General features: G+C 39.4%; 1 protein-coding gene across 1 annotated transcript; it reads right to left on the minus strand.

Annotated features, from left to right (window-relative positions):
* Nucleotides 1–3,896: 3,896 nt before the first annotated feature.
* On the minus strand, nucleotides 3,897–18,204 carry LOC128621245 (cilia- and flagella-associated protein 57-like). Its single transcript, XM_053646871.1, has 25 exons — nucleotides 18,067–18,204; nucleotides 16,546–16,726; nucleotides 16,093–16,415; nucleotides 15,345–15,580; nucleotides 14,778–14,895; nucleotides 14,467–14,619; nucleotides 14,169–14,308; nucleotides 13,627–13,792; nucleotides 13,010–13,120; nucleotides 12,616–12,831; nucleotides 12,246–12,392; nucleotides 11,843–12,004; nucleotides 11,482–11,628; nucleotides 11,121–11,214; nucleotides 10,712–10,881; nucleotides 10,097–10,249; nucleotides 7,932–7,991; nucleotides 7,730–7,858; nucleotides 6,917–7,048; nucleotides 6,690–6,830; nucleotides 6,488–6,586; nucleotides 6,201–6,305; nucleotides 5,683–5,814; nucleotides 5,334–5,474; nucleotides 3,897–4,049 (listed from the first exon to the last, which is right to left on the minus strand). The coding sequence occupies exons 2-25, from the start codon at nucleotides 16,703–16,705 to the stop codon at nucleotides 4,011–4,013; spliced, it is 3,474 nt and encodes a 1,157-aa protein (XP_053502846.1). The 5' UTR covers nucleotides 16,706–16,726; nucleotides 18,067–18,204; the 3' UTR covers nucleotides 3,897–4,010.
* Between the last annotated feature and the right edge of the window lie 1,174 nt (nucleotides 18,205–19,378).

Consider the following 19,378-nt stretch of genomic DNA (forward strand, 5'->3'; position numbering starts at 1 on the left):
CTCTTTTGTTGTTTCTTTTTTTCCACTTACATTTCACAGTATTTTGGACTAAGTTTATCTCAGATTTTCTCCTCTTTTTTTTTGTTAGATTTGTCTTCTCTACCAACATTGTCATCCACAACTAATGTAAAAACTGATTCAGGTTAGTTTTTAATAAAGCATTTTATAATTGGCCTTTAATGCACATTATTTATCAATTTTGAATTGTATTATTACAGAGGTTCTCAACCTTTTGTAACTAAAGCATCATCTTCACCACATTATACACACACACACACACACACACACACACACACACATACACATATATATATATATATATATATACAGTGTATCCAGAATGTATTCACAGTGCTTCACTTTTTCCACATTTTGTTATGTTACAGCCTTATTCCCAAATGGATTAAATTCATTATTTTCCTCAAAACTCTACAAACAATACCCCATAATCATAATGTGAAAGAAGTTTGTTTTAAATCTTTGCAAATTTATTAAAAATAAAAAACTTAAAAAGTACATGTACATAAGTATTCACAGCCTTTGCCATGACACTCAAAATTGAGCTCAGTCGCATCCTGTTTCCACTGATCATCCTTGAGATGTTTCTACAACTTGATTGGAGTCCACCTGTGGTAATTTCAGTTGATTGGACATGATTTGGAAAGACACACACCTGTCTATATTAGGTCCCACAGTTAGTTGCTTGAATTGAATTTCAGTTCATTTTGAAAATATATTTGAGAGTTCATCATTATACATTCTTTTTATGTTTGTAGAATTACTACAGTGGGCACATGGTGGCTTAGTGGTTAGCACGATTGCCTCACACCTCCAGGGTCAGGGGTTCGATTCCCACTGTGAACATGTGTGTGCGCGCGGAGTGAGCATGTTCTCCCCGTGCTGCGGGGGTTTCCTCGACAGTTTCCAGAGACATGCATGGTAGGCTCATTGGCATGTCCAAAGTGTCTGTAGTGTGTATGAATGTGTGTGCCCTGCAATGGATTGGTACCCTGTCCAGGGTATAGGCTCCAGATCACCCTGAAAAGGATAAAGTGGTATAGAAGATGGATGAAAATTACTACATTGCTTTTATGTATTTTATTTATTTATTTATTCATTTACATGTGATTCAATTAGATATGATTCATTTACTAATTTGCTTCTCTTTAAATCCAGTTTTAGACTGTGATATTACAAAGGTCTTTCCAGATTATTACTTGCAACACTGTATGAGATAACCCCAGTAAAATTGCCTGAATTAATATAATTTGTTCACCATGTTAGGTTTAAATCCTCTAAAAACAGATTCGCAATTAAATAACATTACATCCTTCAAAGCATTGGCATGTTCTGCTTACTCACAATCCTCCAAACTCCCACACCCAAAGTCTCCATCAACAAATGAGACAGCAGTGTATCCTACAAAAACCCAACGTTGTCCACAATGTGAAAACAACTCGGAGAGTAAGCTGAACTACCCAACAAAATTACCAAGACTGATAAACAGTCTGCACACAATAATAGATATAAATGTCCTTACCTTTTAAAGACTTGTGACAAACTATATAACAGTGTAGAACGTAAAGCCGAGGAGATAACACTAATACAATTAAATAAACAGAAACTCTAATCCGGTCAGAGCATCGAAACTGAGAAGCACATTAATACAGAAGTACATTTTAAGAGGAGTAAGTCTACAAAATCTAGGCGAAGTAATGCAACGACAATATCTTCAATAAAAATCCGAATTCTGTAGAGCTGGAAGGCCGAGTGCAAAAAATAAAAATAATAATATAAGAGCGAAAAAGACTCCGCTGTGTAGGTGATGCAGTTCAACCCGATATCAAGAGTTTAACATAGTCTCATGCTTCCTCCGCTGAAATAAAGTCCTTCTGAACACCGTTATAGGTAATGCGAAGCCGAGCTGGGTGAAGTATTCCATAACGAGCACCCTCAATACCACGAAATTGACGCCGAACCTCGTTAAACGCGGCCCGGGCCCGGGCTGTCTTGGCTGTGTAGTTAGGGAAAACGGAGATGGTGAAATCCCTCGCTTTAATCCGCTGGATCTCTCTCGCACGGCCTAAAATGTCAACACAGTCACTGTGATAGTGGAACTACATTGCTTTTATGCCGAATATTGACAAATGGTTATGTCTTTTGATTTTATTTTGACTAGGAGCACCCACTACACTGATTTCTCCATAAAAAGCACTTAAATGTGTGAATGTCTTTCAGTGGGTTCAGGGGTCACTTTTTGTTAGGTGACAGGGGAGGGGAGTCACCTGCACCAGATTTCTATTTTGCACCTTTTTCCTTTTATTTACTTCGTGTTAAATTAGAGGAGGAGCCACTGTTGTACTTGCTCAGGTCTTCAGTTTTTGTTGTTAAATTAATCATTTAAAAAGATTAATACAGGTCAGCAGGCTGCAATATATATTTTATTACTTGGAATGTCAAGTCCTTAAATCACCTTGTCAAACATAGAAAAGTACCTTTACATGAAACAACTTAAAGTGGGGCTCGCCTTCCTACAGGACACCATTTATGTAAAACAGATCATTTTAGATTGGAAAGCAAGTGGCTAGGTCAGTTGTATCACTCTAATTTTAATTCTAAATCTAGGGACACAGCAATTCTTATTGATTAAAAATACCCCGTTCAAGGCTTCAATGGTCGAGGCAGATCTCGGGGTCACTAAGTCATAGTAGTCAGTAAACTTAGTGTATGCACCAAATTATTATGATAGCATGATTTTTACAAACGATTTCTCTAGACTAGACAAACCTCGACACACCTGATTTGATATTATGAGGAGATATGAACTGGGTGATGTCCTCATCTTTAGACCACAGTTCTGTCAAAACTACCACCCCATCTAAATCAACACATACCATTACATTATTTCTAGACACAAATGGGATATCTGATGTTTGGCATTTTCGCAATGGAAATGTCTCAAAAAAGTTGGGACAGGGGCAACAAAGGGGTGGAAAAGTAAGTGTTACTAAAAAGAAACAGCTGGAGGTTAATTGGCAACAGGTCAGTAACATGATTTGGTATAAAAAGATCTTAGAAAGGCAGAGTCTTTCAAAAGTAAAGATGGGAAGAGGTTCACCGAGCTGCGTAAACCTTCTCCCATAGGTGGCGCTACAGGACATGCCAAATGTCTACGTGAAAAAAAAAAAGAATTGTTAAAACCATTAACATTTGAATAATTATAAGTGACGTTGTTGCTGACAGGACACAGGCTGAATGGCGATGCATGGTGGCCCATTAATAGGTGGTTTATAACACTGCAATGCGTTAACATCATTAACAAATAACTGGCTATCGCTAACATTACATGGAGCATAACATTAGCTGGTTTCACGGCCACAATGCCAGCTGCCTCAAACAAACATAATATAGGGGGTCTTTCAGGTGCTTTGCCAAATTCAAGGTGTTTCATCGCTTTGAAATTTGAAACGATAGCATCGGTTACACACCGAATTCAGAGCATCAATTATATTTGTTGTCATTCGCCTCGAATTTTCCATATTTCAAACCACCTTTCCTCTCAACAAGTCAGGGCGAAGCTAAAGTTGCCATCTTCTGTAGTTTTTCCTGTGTGCTTGTAGGCATTCCTTTTTTTTTTTAGCACTTCTGGACTGACTAAAACTCTTACGCATATTTGCTGACACCATCAGTTCCGAAAGAATTGCAACCTTGGTACATTCATTACCAATGATACTGCAGAAAAACAAGTACCATCACATTTTAAGAATGTTGATACCGACTTGGTACCGAAGTATCGGTTCTCGTGACATCCCTAATGTGCAAGTACCAAAAAATGTCCGGTTAGAACAAATTATGTCCGATTGAAGAGGAGATATATTCATGCACCACTCACAGACCACTCTTTATGAACATTCTTTATTCTTCACATCTTGATGGGTAAATGTAGATATGTATGGTGCAGAAACTGGGAAACCCCAGTCGAGGAATGGCAGTGGATCCTGATGTAAAGGCTAGAATTTTCTCCAAGGTAAGCGGTGGAGAGGTTCCCTCTGGGGTAAAAAATAAACACAAAATGTACTGTAGAATTATAATTGAAGTAAAATTAATGGGTACATGCATTTTCTCAGTGATTACGTACAGGATTTCACAAAAAGCAAATATTGTATAATACCTAACCTTTGACCTATGCTTATATAAGTAAATCCACACAACCAGAGGAAAATCACTACACTATTACAAATAGGACCTGGATTAATTTATAAATAAAGTACGAATGACAGACAATTACTTTAGTTAATATTTTAAAATAGAAATGTGATTTGTGTTTGAGCTTTCAAAAAAGTGTACCGCTTAAGGCATGAGCTTGATGTTTTCTGTGGACATTCTAAAGCACTTAACTTGTCTTACTGTACTGAGCTGATGAGCACATAATATAAATGCAGCTGAGAAAACAAGTTGCGTTTATAAGCACATCAGTTTGCCTACACATGCAATGTGTTCTACACTACCTGTCTACCATCATCTCCATTCTCTGATACCACCAGCAAAGGGTCAAGTTGTGCATTGATACAATCCCTAATCTCAGTCAGATGTGTTCAAAAATTATTTTGTGAAGACATTTTTTTACTTGACCTATCTATGTTTATGTTTCTGTCTGTGACAATGAGCCAAATGTAGGATTTTTTTTAAGATGCTGTTTTTGCTTTTTGGTTTCCGTACTGACACCTATCAGTGGGGATGTAGCATCACACTATGTAAATTAATATGCTTATGAAGTGACGCTAACTTAACGCCTGGCGGCAATTAGAAAACATTGTTTATAACTTAAAACAGTGTGATGATACACATGAATAATGACATATGGCTTTCCATAGAAGACACTAAAAATAAGACTGGGTTCTTAATTAGTACAGTTTTAAAACTAACAAATGAATTCCCCCAGACCTTAGTAGCAATGATTTTGCACATTTTGTCAGTCAGAAAATAGAAGCTATTTTAGAAGTCTACTGGGTTCCAACATAACTCGATTTTCTCCAAGTTACACTTACAATTATTATCAGCAATCTTTAGTAAACACTGAAAATTCATGACTTGGCTTGGGCTATCTCAGGTTGTTATACAAGCAATATTTAAAAGCAAACATGCATCCATTCCTCAGAATCTACTGCTGTGCATTCATGCCAGTTTCCTGCTTTTGAACAATTATGAACACAGAAGCTAGTGGAGTAAGCACACACCCTTATGGAGAACCTGAGTAAGTGACAGACACACAGTGACAGATTCCTGAAGAAAACCTGAATCAGGCAGAAATGCTGATAAGAAAGCCATCATACCGTCAGGATCTTGAAGCAATATGCTGACTGAATTTTGGCCTTCATAGCCTGGCTGTCCTTCTGAGAGACCACTGTCCTCTGCAGGCGCTCCCTCTGCCTGGTATGCTCTTGCACGTCCCCCGCCTTCACTCCAACTCTCACCTAGTGCAGTCATCACACTCAGTCAGGTATAAGTACACTGTGTGTGTGTTTTTGTGTCAGTGTATGTGTGTGTGTATTTTATATATATATATATATATATATATATATATATATATATATATATATATATATATATATATATATATATATATATATATATATATATATATATATATATATATATAATGTGTGTGTGTATTAATCTCACATGTGCTTCCTGGGTGTAGCTTTTGTGGAGTTTTGTGAAGTTCTCCTTCAGCTTCTTTGGATGCTGGGTGAAGCTTGAGCAGTTTTGGATGTCTGCCTTCATCCTCTTCACCAGAGTGTTCATCTTTTTGACCTGAGGAAAGACATTACAATTTAACCACCGGTGCCAATGTTGTAGTGTTTATTATCTGTATCACCAATAAAATTAGTAATAAATACATGCTGAACCCTGGCACTGCAATACTGAGTCATTCAATCTGGACATTTGTCAAGAAACAATTAAATAGGAACTATCGTGCAGGTGACATGGAATGAAACTTTTTTCTTAAATTTTCCCCTCTTCAGGACTCAGTTCCAAGTTTCGAAGTTCTTTATATTTGCTTTTGGTTGTATGTATTACTTTTCAAACAGTGTCTGTGAGGCATTGTTGCTAGTTCCCCAATGAGCAATGAGTGGCATGTCCGCTTGTCTTAGTAACTATTATTAATCATAAACAAAGCATATTGTGGTGAAACAAACCCTCTGCCTCTCTGTACACAGCTCTTTTTCTTTCATTTCCAGCTTCTGCTTCAGTTCTTGCATGGTCTTGTTCTTGCTCTTGATCTCCTCCACCTCAGCCTCGAGCTAAAATAAAAACAAAAGGCAAAAGTTTGTACACCTTTCCCCTTTAAAACTTGTATTTAATTTTAACTTAAGTTACTTTGTTAGGCTTTAATTGACTCATTACTCAATTCTAGCCTTCCAGTGTCTGACAATGTAGATGCTGTATAAAATCCTATATACTGTCATACTGTTACACTCCTCACATTTTTAAACATCTGTTTTTTCTCTTGAATACTGTTCTGCAGTTGCTTGATTTCGGTTTTAGCAGACTTCGTCACCTCCTGCAGCATCTTGTCCTGTTGCTGTAAAGTGAACATGGAGAAGGAGATGCTACCTAAGGTGCTTTTCACAAAAAAAAAAAAAAACCTGAATCAGGCAAAAACTCTGATAAGAAATCCACATTACTGTCAGGATCTTGGAGCAATCTGCTGGCTGAGTTTTGGTTTCCATAGCTTGGCGTTTCTTCTGAGAAACCACTGTCCTCTGCAGGCGCTCCCTCTGCCTGGTGTGCTCTTGTACGTCCCCCGCCTTCACTCCAACTCTCACCTAGTGCAGTCATCACACTCAGTCAGGTATAAGTACATTGGGCTGTGCGTGTGTGCGTGTGTGCGTGCATGCGTATTAATCCTCACATCTGCTTCATGATTGTAGGACTTGTGGAGTTTTATGAAGTTCTCCTTCAGCATCTTCGGCTGCTGGATGAAGCTTGAGCAGTATTGAATGTCGGCCTTCATCCTCTTCACCAGAGTGTTCAGGTTTATGACCTGTGGAAACAAAGATATTACAAAAAGTGCCACCGGTTGTTAAATTGTAATGCTTATCATCAATATCTCCTGTAATATGAGTAATATGTAATATGTTGAATCCTGTCATTTAAAGTAATTCAGTTAGGATTCTGACAAAACACAATTAAATAGGAACTGTTGTGCAGGTAACTTGGAATAAAAAATAATTATTTCCCTCTCTTTTGGACTCAGATCCTAGATTCCTGTATATTTTGCCATTGGTTGCATTACATTTTCAACCCATCTCTGTGAGGCATTATCACTAATATATATATATATATATATATATATAAATACTACAATATTAAGTTCCCCAATAAGCAATGAGCACCATGTTCGCATGTCTAGGTTTTGGTTCTGTCCCCACCCCATCTTGTGATTAGTTTGTTTTCCTACTGTGGTCATCAGTTTTATGTTAGGCTATGAGTACATATTCTATTTATACCCTTTTATTGCAATGTATGTTTGCAAAGTTTTATTGTACTTATTGCCTGCCTATGATTTGACCCTTGCTGTGAACTTGATTACTGGAAAAGTCCTAATCATTACCAAATTTAGTTTACACATTTGCATCCTTTCACTCACTGCATGTTACAAATAACTATAAGATCTAAATAATAATTATTAATCATAAACGAAGCATATTGTGGTGAAACAAACCCTCTTCCTCTCTGTGCACAGCTCTTGTTCCAGTATTTTCAGTATCTGCTTCAGAACCTGTTCCTGTATTTTCAGTTTCTGATTTGTCTCCTTGTTTTTGCTGTTCATCTCCTCTACCTTAACCTGAAGCTAAAATAAAAACACCTTCTGATCAGCTACCCATTAATCATCATCATCATCATCATCATCATCATCATCATACCTGACTGATCCGAAGGCACTGGTCCTGTATCTCTTCTTTTATTTTGCAGAACTGCATCGTCTTAAAACAAACACATGCACACATGTTAATTACACAGTGAAGGTGGATCAAAGTGTATCATGATTGACAATGGTGGTGCTGACATGAATTTTAAAACATGGTAAGACATTTCTACACATAGCAAATGGGAAAATATTGAAAAACAGCACGTTGTGGTCATTCACTCTGCTAATCCTGTTAATAGAATTGGAAAGTGGACCTAATCACCATGACCACATGTGAACTACTGCACTGAAAATGGTGCAAACAAAATGCTAAATAATCACAGCCAGATGCATATTTACCTAACATTACATACAGTATCTCACAAAAGTGAGTACACCCCTCACATTTTTGTAAATATTTGATTATAGCTTTTCATGTGACAACACTGAAGAAATGACACTTTGCTACAATGTAAAGTAGTGAGTGTACAGCTTGTGTAACAGTGTAAATCTGCTGTCCCCTCAAAATAACTCAACACACAGCAATTAATGTCTAAACCGCTGGCAACAAAAGTGAGTACAAAGTGAAAATTGAGTACAAAATTGAAGTACAAAGTGAATACTAAGTGAAAATGTCCAAATTGGGCCCAAAGTGTCAAAATTTTGTGTGGCCACCATTATTTTCTAGCACTGCCTTAACCCTCTTGGGCATGGAATTCACCAGAGCTTCACAGGTTGCCACTGGAGTCCTCTTCCACTCCTCCATGAGGACATCACGGAGCTGGTGGATGTTAGAGGCATTGTGCTCCTCCACCTTCCGTTTGAGGATGCCCCACAGATGCTCAATAGGGTTTAGTCCATCACCTTCACCCTCAGCTTCTTTAGCAAGGCAGTGGTCACCTTGGAGTTGTGTTTGGGGTCGTTATCATGCTGGAATACTGCCCTGCAGCCCAGTCTCCAAAGGGAGGGGATCATGCTCTGCTTCAGTGTGTCACAGTACATGTTGGCATTCATGGTTCCCTCAATGAACTGTAGCTCCCCAGTGCCGGCAGCACTCATGCAGCCCCAGACCATGACACTCCCACCACCATGCTTGACTGTAGGCAAGACACACTTGTCTTTGTACTCCTAACCTGGTTGCCGCCAAACTTGCTTGACACCATCTGAACCAAATAAGATTATCTTGGTCTTATAATCGATGTCCTTAGTCTGCCTGTCTCCAGCAAACTGTTTGCGGACTTTCTTGTGCATCATCTTTAGAAGAGGCTTCCTTCTGGGAAGACAGCCATGCAGACCAATTTGATGCAGTGTGCAGCCTATGGTCTGAGCACTGACAGGCTGACCCCCCACCCCTTCAACCTCTGCAGCAATGCTGGCAGCACTCATATGTCTATTTATTGAGGGAACCATGAATGCCAACATGTACTGTGACATACTGAAGCAGAACATGATCAGTATGCAGTATTCCAGCATGATAACGACCCCAAACACACCTCAAAGACTACCACTGCCTTGCTAAAGAAGCTGAGGGTGAAGGTGATGGTCTGGCCAAGCATGTCTCCAGACCTAAACCCTATTGAGCATCTGTGGGGCATCCTCAAATGGAAGGTGGAGGACCAAAAGGTCTCGAACATCCACCAGCTCCGTGATGTCGTCATGGAGGAGTGGAAGAGGACTCCAGTGGCAACCTGTGAAGCTCTGGTGAACTCCTGGCCCAAGAGGGTTAAGGCAGTGCTGGAAAATAATGGTGGCCACACAAAATATTGACACTTTGGGCCCAATTTGGACATTTTCACTTAGGGTGTACTTACTTTTATTGCCAATGGTATAGACATTAATGGCTGTGTGTTGAGTTATTTTGAGGGGACAGCAAATTTACACTGTTACACAAGGTGTACACTCACTACTTTACACTGTAGCAAAGTGTCATTTCTTCAGTGTTGTCACATGTAAAGCTATAATCAAATATTTACAAAAATGTGAGGGGTGTACTCACTTTTGTGAGATACTGTATTTGTCACCTATTTCTGGGCACCTCAAATAAGTTTTAAACTATATTGTTCTTTAAAAATGTGAAGTTATTGGGTAAATACCATATATTAAAAGTACTATTTGATTACATTATTATTACATTAAAAAAAATATTCCACAGCTAATATACACAAATCTCAAACCACACACCTGATTCTCCAACTCATATTCCAGCTGCCTGCTGGTCTCCTTCTCTTCCTGGAGCTCCTGATCGTATTGTGGGAAGATATATTTGGACTCAGAGTCAACTTTCCCCTGCAGTTCCTTCAGCCTCTCTTCAGTCTGCTGCAACTTGTCCTGTTGCTGTAAATAGAAGATGGAGAAGGTGATGCACACTACAGAGTAAACACTCCAAATTACTCATACTAAGGCTTGATTGAAATTGGATCCCTATTCCCGTGTAGTGGATTTTATAAAAGAAGCTGGTCCATGCATGCATCAAGTATATCATAGTCCAATAGTTAACTACAGAGGGTACAATAATGCCAACTATATCTTCACTATTAATGGTTACTGTGTCTCTGGTTCTCTTAGTGTAGGCACCCTATCTAGTGCAATATGTGTCAAATTGGGCACTAATATATTAATACCAGTAAAACTAGTAAGTATACTAGGAAAAGGAATTAGGAGTACTAGAACTTAAAAAAGGAAACAAATAACAAATTACAAAACGAGATACAGATAACAATAATGATCAGAGGCGTGGTCTGGAGATGAGGAAACAGGATCCTAACAGAAAGCAAAACAGCAGTATGACTTCCTTACATCCCGCAGCCTGTCATCACAGGCCCGTTTCATGTTCATCATGGTACATAAATGGTTGTCCTCTTGCTCATGCAGTTTCTCCTCATAGTTATGCTGCATGCTCTGCATTCTCTGCTTCAGCTCAACATGTTTCTGGAAGGCTTTAAACATCTGGCTTTTGTGCTTATGTTCTGGGAACAAAATTAGCCATGTATTTTAAATCACATACTGTTTTAAGCTGAGGAAAAAAAATGGTTATATTTTATTAATACATTTCTCTACTGCAGCTGAACTTCAGTAGAGCCTAAGGCCAATGACATACTCAACAGAGTTTGGGTTTTAAGGTTAAGTATACACAAGCCATTCTGTGCAGTGAAATGTGAAGAGATACTGTACTGTTATAGTGTATAGATTTTGTGAGTGTATTTACCCTGATCCTGCAGCTCTTTGGCATGTTTTTCCATTATCTCAGTCAGGGCCTTCTCCTGAGAGACCTTCTCTTCCTCCTTTTCAGCATTCAGCATCTACAGTGAGATATATACCATTTTTATTGAATTATTTATTCATCAATATCTAATGCTACTTTGTACTCATTTGATAACTGTTGCTCAAAAATACATTCAAATCATTTGATAACTTTAAGAAGAATCAATTTATGAAATGAAATTATATGACTGTCTAAAATGTGTTACATCAACCTATCACTAATCAAACTAATCACTATCTACTGTCCTTGTCTCACTAATGAGGCCTTACAGCTAAATTATCAGACGGAGATCTCAAGTTCTAACCTGGATCAGGCCTTTCAGAGACTCAATCTGCTGGAGGAAATTCTGCTTGACTTTATTAATCTTCTTCTCATAGTCCATGTGATTCTGATTTAGCTCGCACTCCTGCTCCTCCTTCAGCAACTCCATTTGTGCATAAGCACTCTGGTCCTGGGTGATGACAGAAATGAACACAGGAAAATATCAGAGGCTGGACATCAAAGCAAAGCTTTAGGATCATACTTGGCCCCTGGACTGAACCAAGGGCCCTGGACCTGTGAGGCAGCAATGCTACCCAGTGCACCACTGTGAAAGGTACTACTTGCTATAAGGGAAACATCACTCCATCAGTTTCAAAGATTATGCAGCTTATGGTCATATTTACCTTTTCCTCCACATAGGCCTTTGTACAGAGGACCTCTTCAGTATAATGTATTTCTTTTACCACAGCCAGCGTTTGTCTCTCCTGGTCAGTGATCCTCCAGATGAGGACAGAGCTGTCCTCTGAGGCAGTCAGAAGATACTGATCATCGGGCGTGATGACCATCTGTGCATACAACAAAAGAAAAAATGGTGAATTGGAGAGATTAGAAAAGTAAAAAAGCAACAAGAACAGATATAACCATCATAAGCTAAATAAATCACTCAGTCAGGAGAAAGCACACATAGCCAAGGAAATAACAGACTCATTCTATTCTTTCTCGCTTATTTTCTGATATTAGGATGTTTCTTTGGTCATTAACTCTTACGTTGCACATCATCATGACACCAACAGAAAACACACATACTTTGGTGATGGGACCAGAATGCGCCTGATACTCTGTCCAGGATTTCTCCTTTTCTAACGGGTACTGCATGACTCTTACAGTACCAACAGCAGTACCAACAAAGAGTGCTTGGCCGGAGTGAGTCATGGAGATCATTTCCCTTAGGATCTAAATGCAAACAAAAACACATACAATCAAGTAATTCTGTCCAAAGACATACAGAAAATGAATCACTTTAGGCTTTAAAACATGAAGCTTGAATCTTGCAGTGAGTGTGTAGATTAAAGTCTTTGTTCATTATGTGCTGTGCAGTTGAGCTGCTGTAATTGTACCTCGATCCACCTTTCCCAGAGTCAAATATACATATGATTCATATGCTTTCTTAACTTGCCTGTCCATCTCGGAGCTCATTCGGTGTCAAATTGCTGCCTACAGTGAGGACGCTCCCAGTGTCGGGCGAGAACATCACATCCGTGTAGGTACATGATTTCTCCACATTCTTAAAGGACTCACAGGCACCGTTCAGAGCGTTCCACTCATATACTGCGCCGTCCATACCACACGACGCCAGACGACGATCATCTTCGCTCCACATCACCGACTGCACCTGAAGAGTCAGAACAGGGTATCTGAGTCATGGATATTTATTAATGGTCTTATTATTTTCCAGATATTTTTATTTACACTTTTATAAAAATATATGAGTGACTTTTTTAATCCCTGTAGCCACCTCTGATTTGAGATAAAGAGGAATCCTGTCAGGTTAGCTGATAAAATATACTGACCTTATTAATGTGGCCATTCAGGTCCACTTTTTCTCCTGTGCTGATGTTGCAGATGTTTATCAGGTTATCGCTGACAGCAGCGAACATGTTCCCATCATGGCTGAACACACACTGTGGACACACATAAATCGAACACTCCATTACTTTATTTGAAAAAGTACGGTTTCAGTTTGTGTTAATTGTGTGTCCGTGCTGTTCATTCAGATAATAACACTTCAGAACGAACATCTAATAATGATTATATTAGTGCTGTCCTCTATGCATGTTTTAATTACAGACTTATCATATTATGAGATCTTATTTGAGGGAATTAATTGATAACATACTTCTTGTCACTTTTGTGTGTGTGTGTACACAAAATATATACACAACTGTAAAATGTACTGCTTCTTCCATTTTTTTAACACCAGTTGAACAGGGAAAGAAAGCGAAGACAAAAGACAACCTGCACTGTAGGAATCATTTATGGCATTTTACTGGGATCAGTCTTTTGGATTTGTCACATTACTGCTTTATACCCAACTTGCATAGAATCATAAAATCTCAATCCAAGTGTCACTTGTTGCTCTGTCTCAGTGTTGTGCAGTTGCACAGAAAATGTTATGACATGTACCCACCTCATTGCAGTTGTCAATGTCGAACTCCTGGACAGTGCGGAATTCGTCAATCAACACATTCATGAGGCAGACTTTAGCAGGGAAGCCCACCAGGATGGAGAGGCCATTTGGGTGCAATGAGATACACTTCGGCTCTTCAAGAAACACCTTATGCAGCTCCAGAGACCTGCAGAAAGAAAAAAAAAAAGACAGCACCATACAGTCAGAAAACTGTCACAGGAAATTAGAACTATGGACATTTTGGTACTCATGTCTGATAATGCTGTGAGGGTTTTGGATTATGCACACAGAGTACCAGTTATACAATGACTGGACAAAATATGATATTTCTCCACTTCCCAGAAACAGCATCAAATTGAGTGAGATTTTCTAGCCAGATGATGATATAATGAATATATTATTTTCTATTAAAAAAATAAATAAATAAATTTATTTATCCCTTGGTAACTTCTTTTAATTTTATGTCTAGTGTGTGTAATCATCGTTGGTGGCCTTGAGTATGAGAAAGATTGCTATGTAAATAAAACATTAACAGCTCCTACTTGGTTTTGTAGTTCCAGATGCGCACGGAATGGTCTTTGGAGCAGGTGGCGAAGAGGGGTTTGGAGGAGCAGGTGGACAGACCGGTGATGCTTCCCGAGTGAACAGAGTGAAACAGGAACTCGAAGTTGGCCTGCTTACTCTGGACAAATATACAATGGTTCAGTACAGTGAATTTCATTACAGCAGAAGGGACAAAACAGTCTTTTTTAAGATGCCCTTTTTATACTAGAAGAAAAACCTGGTGTAAATGTCTCTCTTTATTACTGTATACTCAGCACACCCTTTCTTGCTTGTTACCTGGCTAATCTCGGGCGAGGCGAGGCTGACATGGTAGATTTGACCTTGGCGTGTGCTTATGGCCAGCGTCTCCTCTAATGGACTCAGGCATATTGTTGTGATCTCCTGCTGCTCCAACTGACTCGGCTGACTGCTGCAGGGGTCCTGAGGAATCTGCAGATCAGATGGACACAGTCCTTAGTGATTATTTCCATTCATGCTCAGGTAGGTTCTCCAGCAAGACCCTTAACCATAATCATGCTCAGCTACCTCACTGTGTAAGCTGCCTCATATAAAAACTTCTGCCAAATGTTAAATATGAATGCACTCACTCTTAATTGTTTAGTGTTCCTGTAGCTGTACTCCTCTATTTTCTCATAAAGGTAAACTAGCCCTGGTCCAACTGCACAGGCAAAGCCTTTAGAGTACTGCGTGATGGCAGTGATGCGCCTGTCGAGGGAGATAATGTAAAGCATAGAGAATCCAATCACAATTATATTGTAGGATTATACAAGCATTATAATATTAATATAGAACAAGAACATGTTGGAGAGGTTCCCTGCATCTCTCTCTATTGCTACCTGTCATGTAATTCACATAATGGAGGTTAGGATGGATACAAATGCAGATAAGAGCATTATTATATGAGAGACAGGCAGACAAATCCAAATTGTAAAACATAGACATGGTCATAAACTTCTGAATCCATTCCACTGCTACCATCATGAGTTACCTCATCAATAAAGATTAGTGAGCCTGTTCTACAAGGAGCCACAAAAGCACAAGCCGTGACACTACCTCCACCATGTTTCACAGATGAGCTTGTGTCATGTATGATAAAACTCATATCTGCATTTGCATCCGTCCTAACCTCCATTACGTGAATTGCGTGACACTACCTCTCAGAAGGCCTCCTCAGCTTGTGCCAGTGTCCGGCTTTGAACATGAGCAGTTTTCCTGTTTCTGTCCCTAAGATGATGCAGTCCTCAGACATCCACGCATGGGACATGATGTTTTCTAGGTCCAAATCAAACGAGCTGGTCTGATTCAGGGAGTTGTTCTCTAATGTGAAAATCTTGAAGACATAATTTCCACTCACACAAATCTGTGTGTTGTCCTTCGGATTAAAGCTGACCTGGGATTGAGAAAAGACAACACTCACTATATACACTTTCACTTAGACACAATAATAGATTCACAGTTGTTTGTTTTAAGGCCAAAAAAGCGGACATTTTAGTGTACATCAGAAGCTCCCCATTTGGCTCAATACACTGTCAGCGTGCACAAGAACACATACCATAATGTTGTAAACTACAAAGCTAGCTACAACTAAATATGAAAAATGGTCTTGTTAAAAGAAGAAATACAGGATATTATAGGATATTATGGTTATCACCATCAACATATAATTAAATAAGAAACGTAGCTTCAGACTCTGCTTGAGCCACATGCTGTCATTTGACATGTAAATTAAAATAATCTTGAAAATATTAAAAGCACACGTCTACTTGTTTTCGAAATAATATCAACAGGCTAGTGCAAATACCACCACGAGTCTTACTTCATCTGTTACTGAAGATGAATGAATGAGGGTGGACTAACAGAGTGTACTTTCACCTACAACTACAAGACATTCAAAGATTTTACCTGACTGACAAAGCCAAGCCTTTTGGTCGTCACCGTGGCAATAACCTCATTCTTCTCCCACTCCCAGTAGAAGAGGGTCCACGCAGGTCCTCCAGACTGGCCCAGCAGGTACTTGGAGTCAGCAGAAAAAGCCATGCAGACAAACTCATGGATACGGTCACTGCCGCCTGTCAGTACCTGTCTCTTGGAGCACTGCTCGCTTTGTATGTCATAGACAGTGATGATACCCTGTTCTCTGCGCTCTGATACAGCCAGGTAGCGCCGGTCAGGGCTAATAGCCAGCGCCTGTATGCCCTGTGGCCCCTGTTGGCATGGCATTGCACCTGTGGAGTAACATTTGGTTGTGAGAAATACACCTATGGTATGTAATATCTAATGAAACTGACTTGTATTGTTTGAATGCTGGTTATTTTAAAAAGGTCATACAGGAAGTGAAGCTCTCAGCAGGCTTACCTGGAATGAACTTGGTCCATCGCTGATGGACGTTGTAGAGCACACAATTGTTTCCGCTTGGGAAAATTATGGTTTGCTCGTCCAAAAAAAGCAAGTTGTTTCTCGCTTCCCGGCGCAAACCAAAAATGTGGTGAGGTTCCACATTAACTTTCTGAGCCATCAGTAAATTTGTAAAATCACTCTGAAATGAGAAAAAGAAAACATTAGTTATTTCAGTAATTGTGTTTCTATAAATCCCAGATAAAAGTCAGGCACTTTGAGAATCACATTTTGTTCAACAATGTTATGAAGTGACAAATGAACAGTATTTGCAATAAACACCACTGTTATATGCACACCCTGTGTTGCTGCGAGTTATTAATGACATTTAAAGTTGAATGAGATGAAATCTTAGAAAGGATCTGTTTTGTTTTGTTTTTGGAATAATGAAAACATGAAAATAAGCTTTGGGCAGGACCACCAGCATGATACAGTTTAGGGCCCACAAAAAAAGTGGAAGCACTTAGATGCCCGTTAGGAAACTGAGGGTGTGACTCTCCCTGCCCTCTCCATGCTTGTTCAAGTCCTTGTAGTAGCAGTCGAGTCAAAGTGGTGAGAATTGATTCCAAGAGTCGATTCTACACAACACGATTCCCCACTAAATTTGCGGCCAAAGTCGCTGTGCGGATCGAGAGTCCAAAGATTTGGAGTCGACCCTCAAATGCCTGGAATATAGGAATCGATTATTTTTGGATTCGACTCTCGGTTCCCAAATGCCTGGAATAGATTAATCAATTCTTTTTGGAGTTGACTCCCAGCCCTACCTTGTTAATGAGCCCTAATTTAGAGCCGGTCAGTGGAGATTAACTGGGACGTTTTCGCACACTGGTTCACCAATAATTCAGACTAAAAACTTCTTTAAACTTACTACTCCTTGTAAAGTGAAATAAACCACAGAATGTGTGAAATGCAGCTAATTAGTCAGACTCCGCAGAGAACAGAGCGCGGTACTGCGAGGGAAAACCACATAAACCTCACTAACGGCACATAACCCCGGATTAAAACATACACAATGCAGGTCAGGCAGAAGAAATGATGAGAGGAGAACATCTCTAGCTTTGGAGGACAGGAAATATTTAGCTCAGGAGGGGTTAGTGGGTTTTTATAGCGGTGTTTATTGCCGATATCGCACTCTGTGACTTTGTTTATGTCTTAGCAATCGTGCACGCGCACACAAGAAGCTAGATCATTAAGGCGGGTATGAAATAATAAATAAATAATAAAATGTTTTAAACAAATTTAAACTACTTAATAGGACGTGGGTGCACTGTTGTATGTATGCTCTAGAAAGATGACTTTATTATTATTATTATTATTATTATTATTATTACTACTACTACTACTACTACTACTACTATTATTATTATTATTATTATTATTATTATTATATTTCGGCGTAAACACAAAAAGTTCGTCAAATGTCAATCATTATTAGCGTCGAACAAGAAAATGTTAAATGAGTTTGAATAGGGAGAAGTTTACCTGCTCGTAGAAACCATTAGCCTTTCTGAAACTCCGAGTGACTTGAAACCGAGATATGATTCGATTCTAAAACGTACGGTTACTAAGCAACCAAAGATGGTTCCATTTTTAACCCTCTACTGCACACATTTTGATGGTACATGATAAAAATGATTCCAAATAATTTCTTGGTTTATTTTGGGACATTTTATTGATAAAACTTTTTTTTTTTGACCCCCCCCCAAAATTTCTTTTCATTGCCTAAGGGCTGTCACGGTTTCCTCTTTAAGAGCGCGGGAGAGCATGTGGGCGTGGGCGCGCGTGCACGTGCAAGGTGAGCGAGCACCTGCTTCTCGTTTGTTGACAACCGTGACATTGTGTACACTGTACACGTGCTTGTATGTTTCTGTTATGTCTCCTCCCAGTTCTGTCATTGGCTGTTGTTTAGCGTGTGTCTAGATTGCTGTCAGCCGTCAGCAATCAAGGCGCTGATTATGTTTGCATATATACAGCGCGCCTCCCAGCACATGGCGTGGAATATTAGATAAAATATAGTATAGCAGATTAGAATAGTTAAGGGGTCGAGGTCAGGGTCAGGGTCGGGGTCGGGGTCGGGGTCGAGGTCGGGGTCGGGGTCGAGGTCGAGGTCGGGGTCGGGGTCGAGGTCGGGGTCGAGGTCGGGGTCGAGGTCAGGGTCGGTTTTTCTGCTCCCAGTTCCTAGTCATTGTTTATGTTTCTTGTTTTGTTTCTCGACCCTGTTTTCCGTGAACGTGACCTTGATTCCTGCTTTGCCCCGTTTATGCCTGTTTACCGATCGCCTGACCTTTTGCATGTTTTGGATTACGTTTATGGATTACTATTTGGATTTATCTAGCTGTGTCTCTCTTTAATAAAACTGTCGAACTGCACTTGTATCCGTCCTATCTGCGTTATGTCTCAAGACGTGACAAGGGCAGAGTTGTGCGACAATGGTACAGAATCATAGGAAAATCATGAATTCATGTATTATAAAACAATGCTCAGAAAGCAATATAAAATTTTTTTTTTTAAAGTGTCAACAAATCATTATGTAAAAAGGAAAATACTGGATTTGATACATGCGTAGCTCTGTATTGTGTAATGTGTCATGCCATGTACTTCATGTTATGAGATTTTACTCTGTTTGAAACTTCAAAAAGCGGTTCTTTTCTGCTGTTAAACAGAGGTGTACATTATACTTTTCACTTTAGGTGTTCCTGTGTACCCAGGAACCCTGCACCTTCCCTTCTTGTCACACATTATTTGCCAGTGTAACATATTGTCCAAGTGGACATCCTGGTTAGGGATGGGAGCC

This window comes from Ictalurus furcatus, chromosome 2 (genome assembly GCF_023375685.1).
Source record: "Ictalurus furcatus strain D&B chromosome 2, Billie_1.0, whole genome shotgun sequence".
Lineage (NCBI taxonomy): Eukaryota > Metazoa > Chordata > Actinopteri > Siluriformes > Ictaluridae > Ictalurus > Ictalurus furcatus.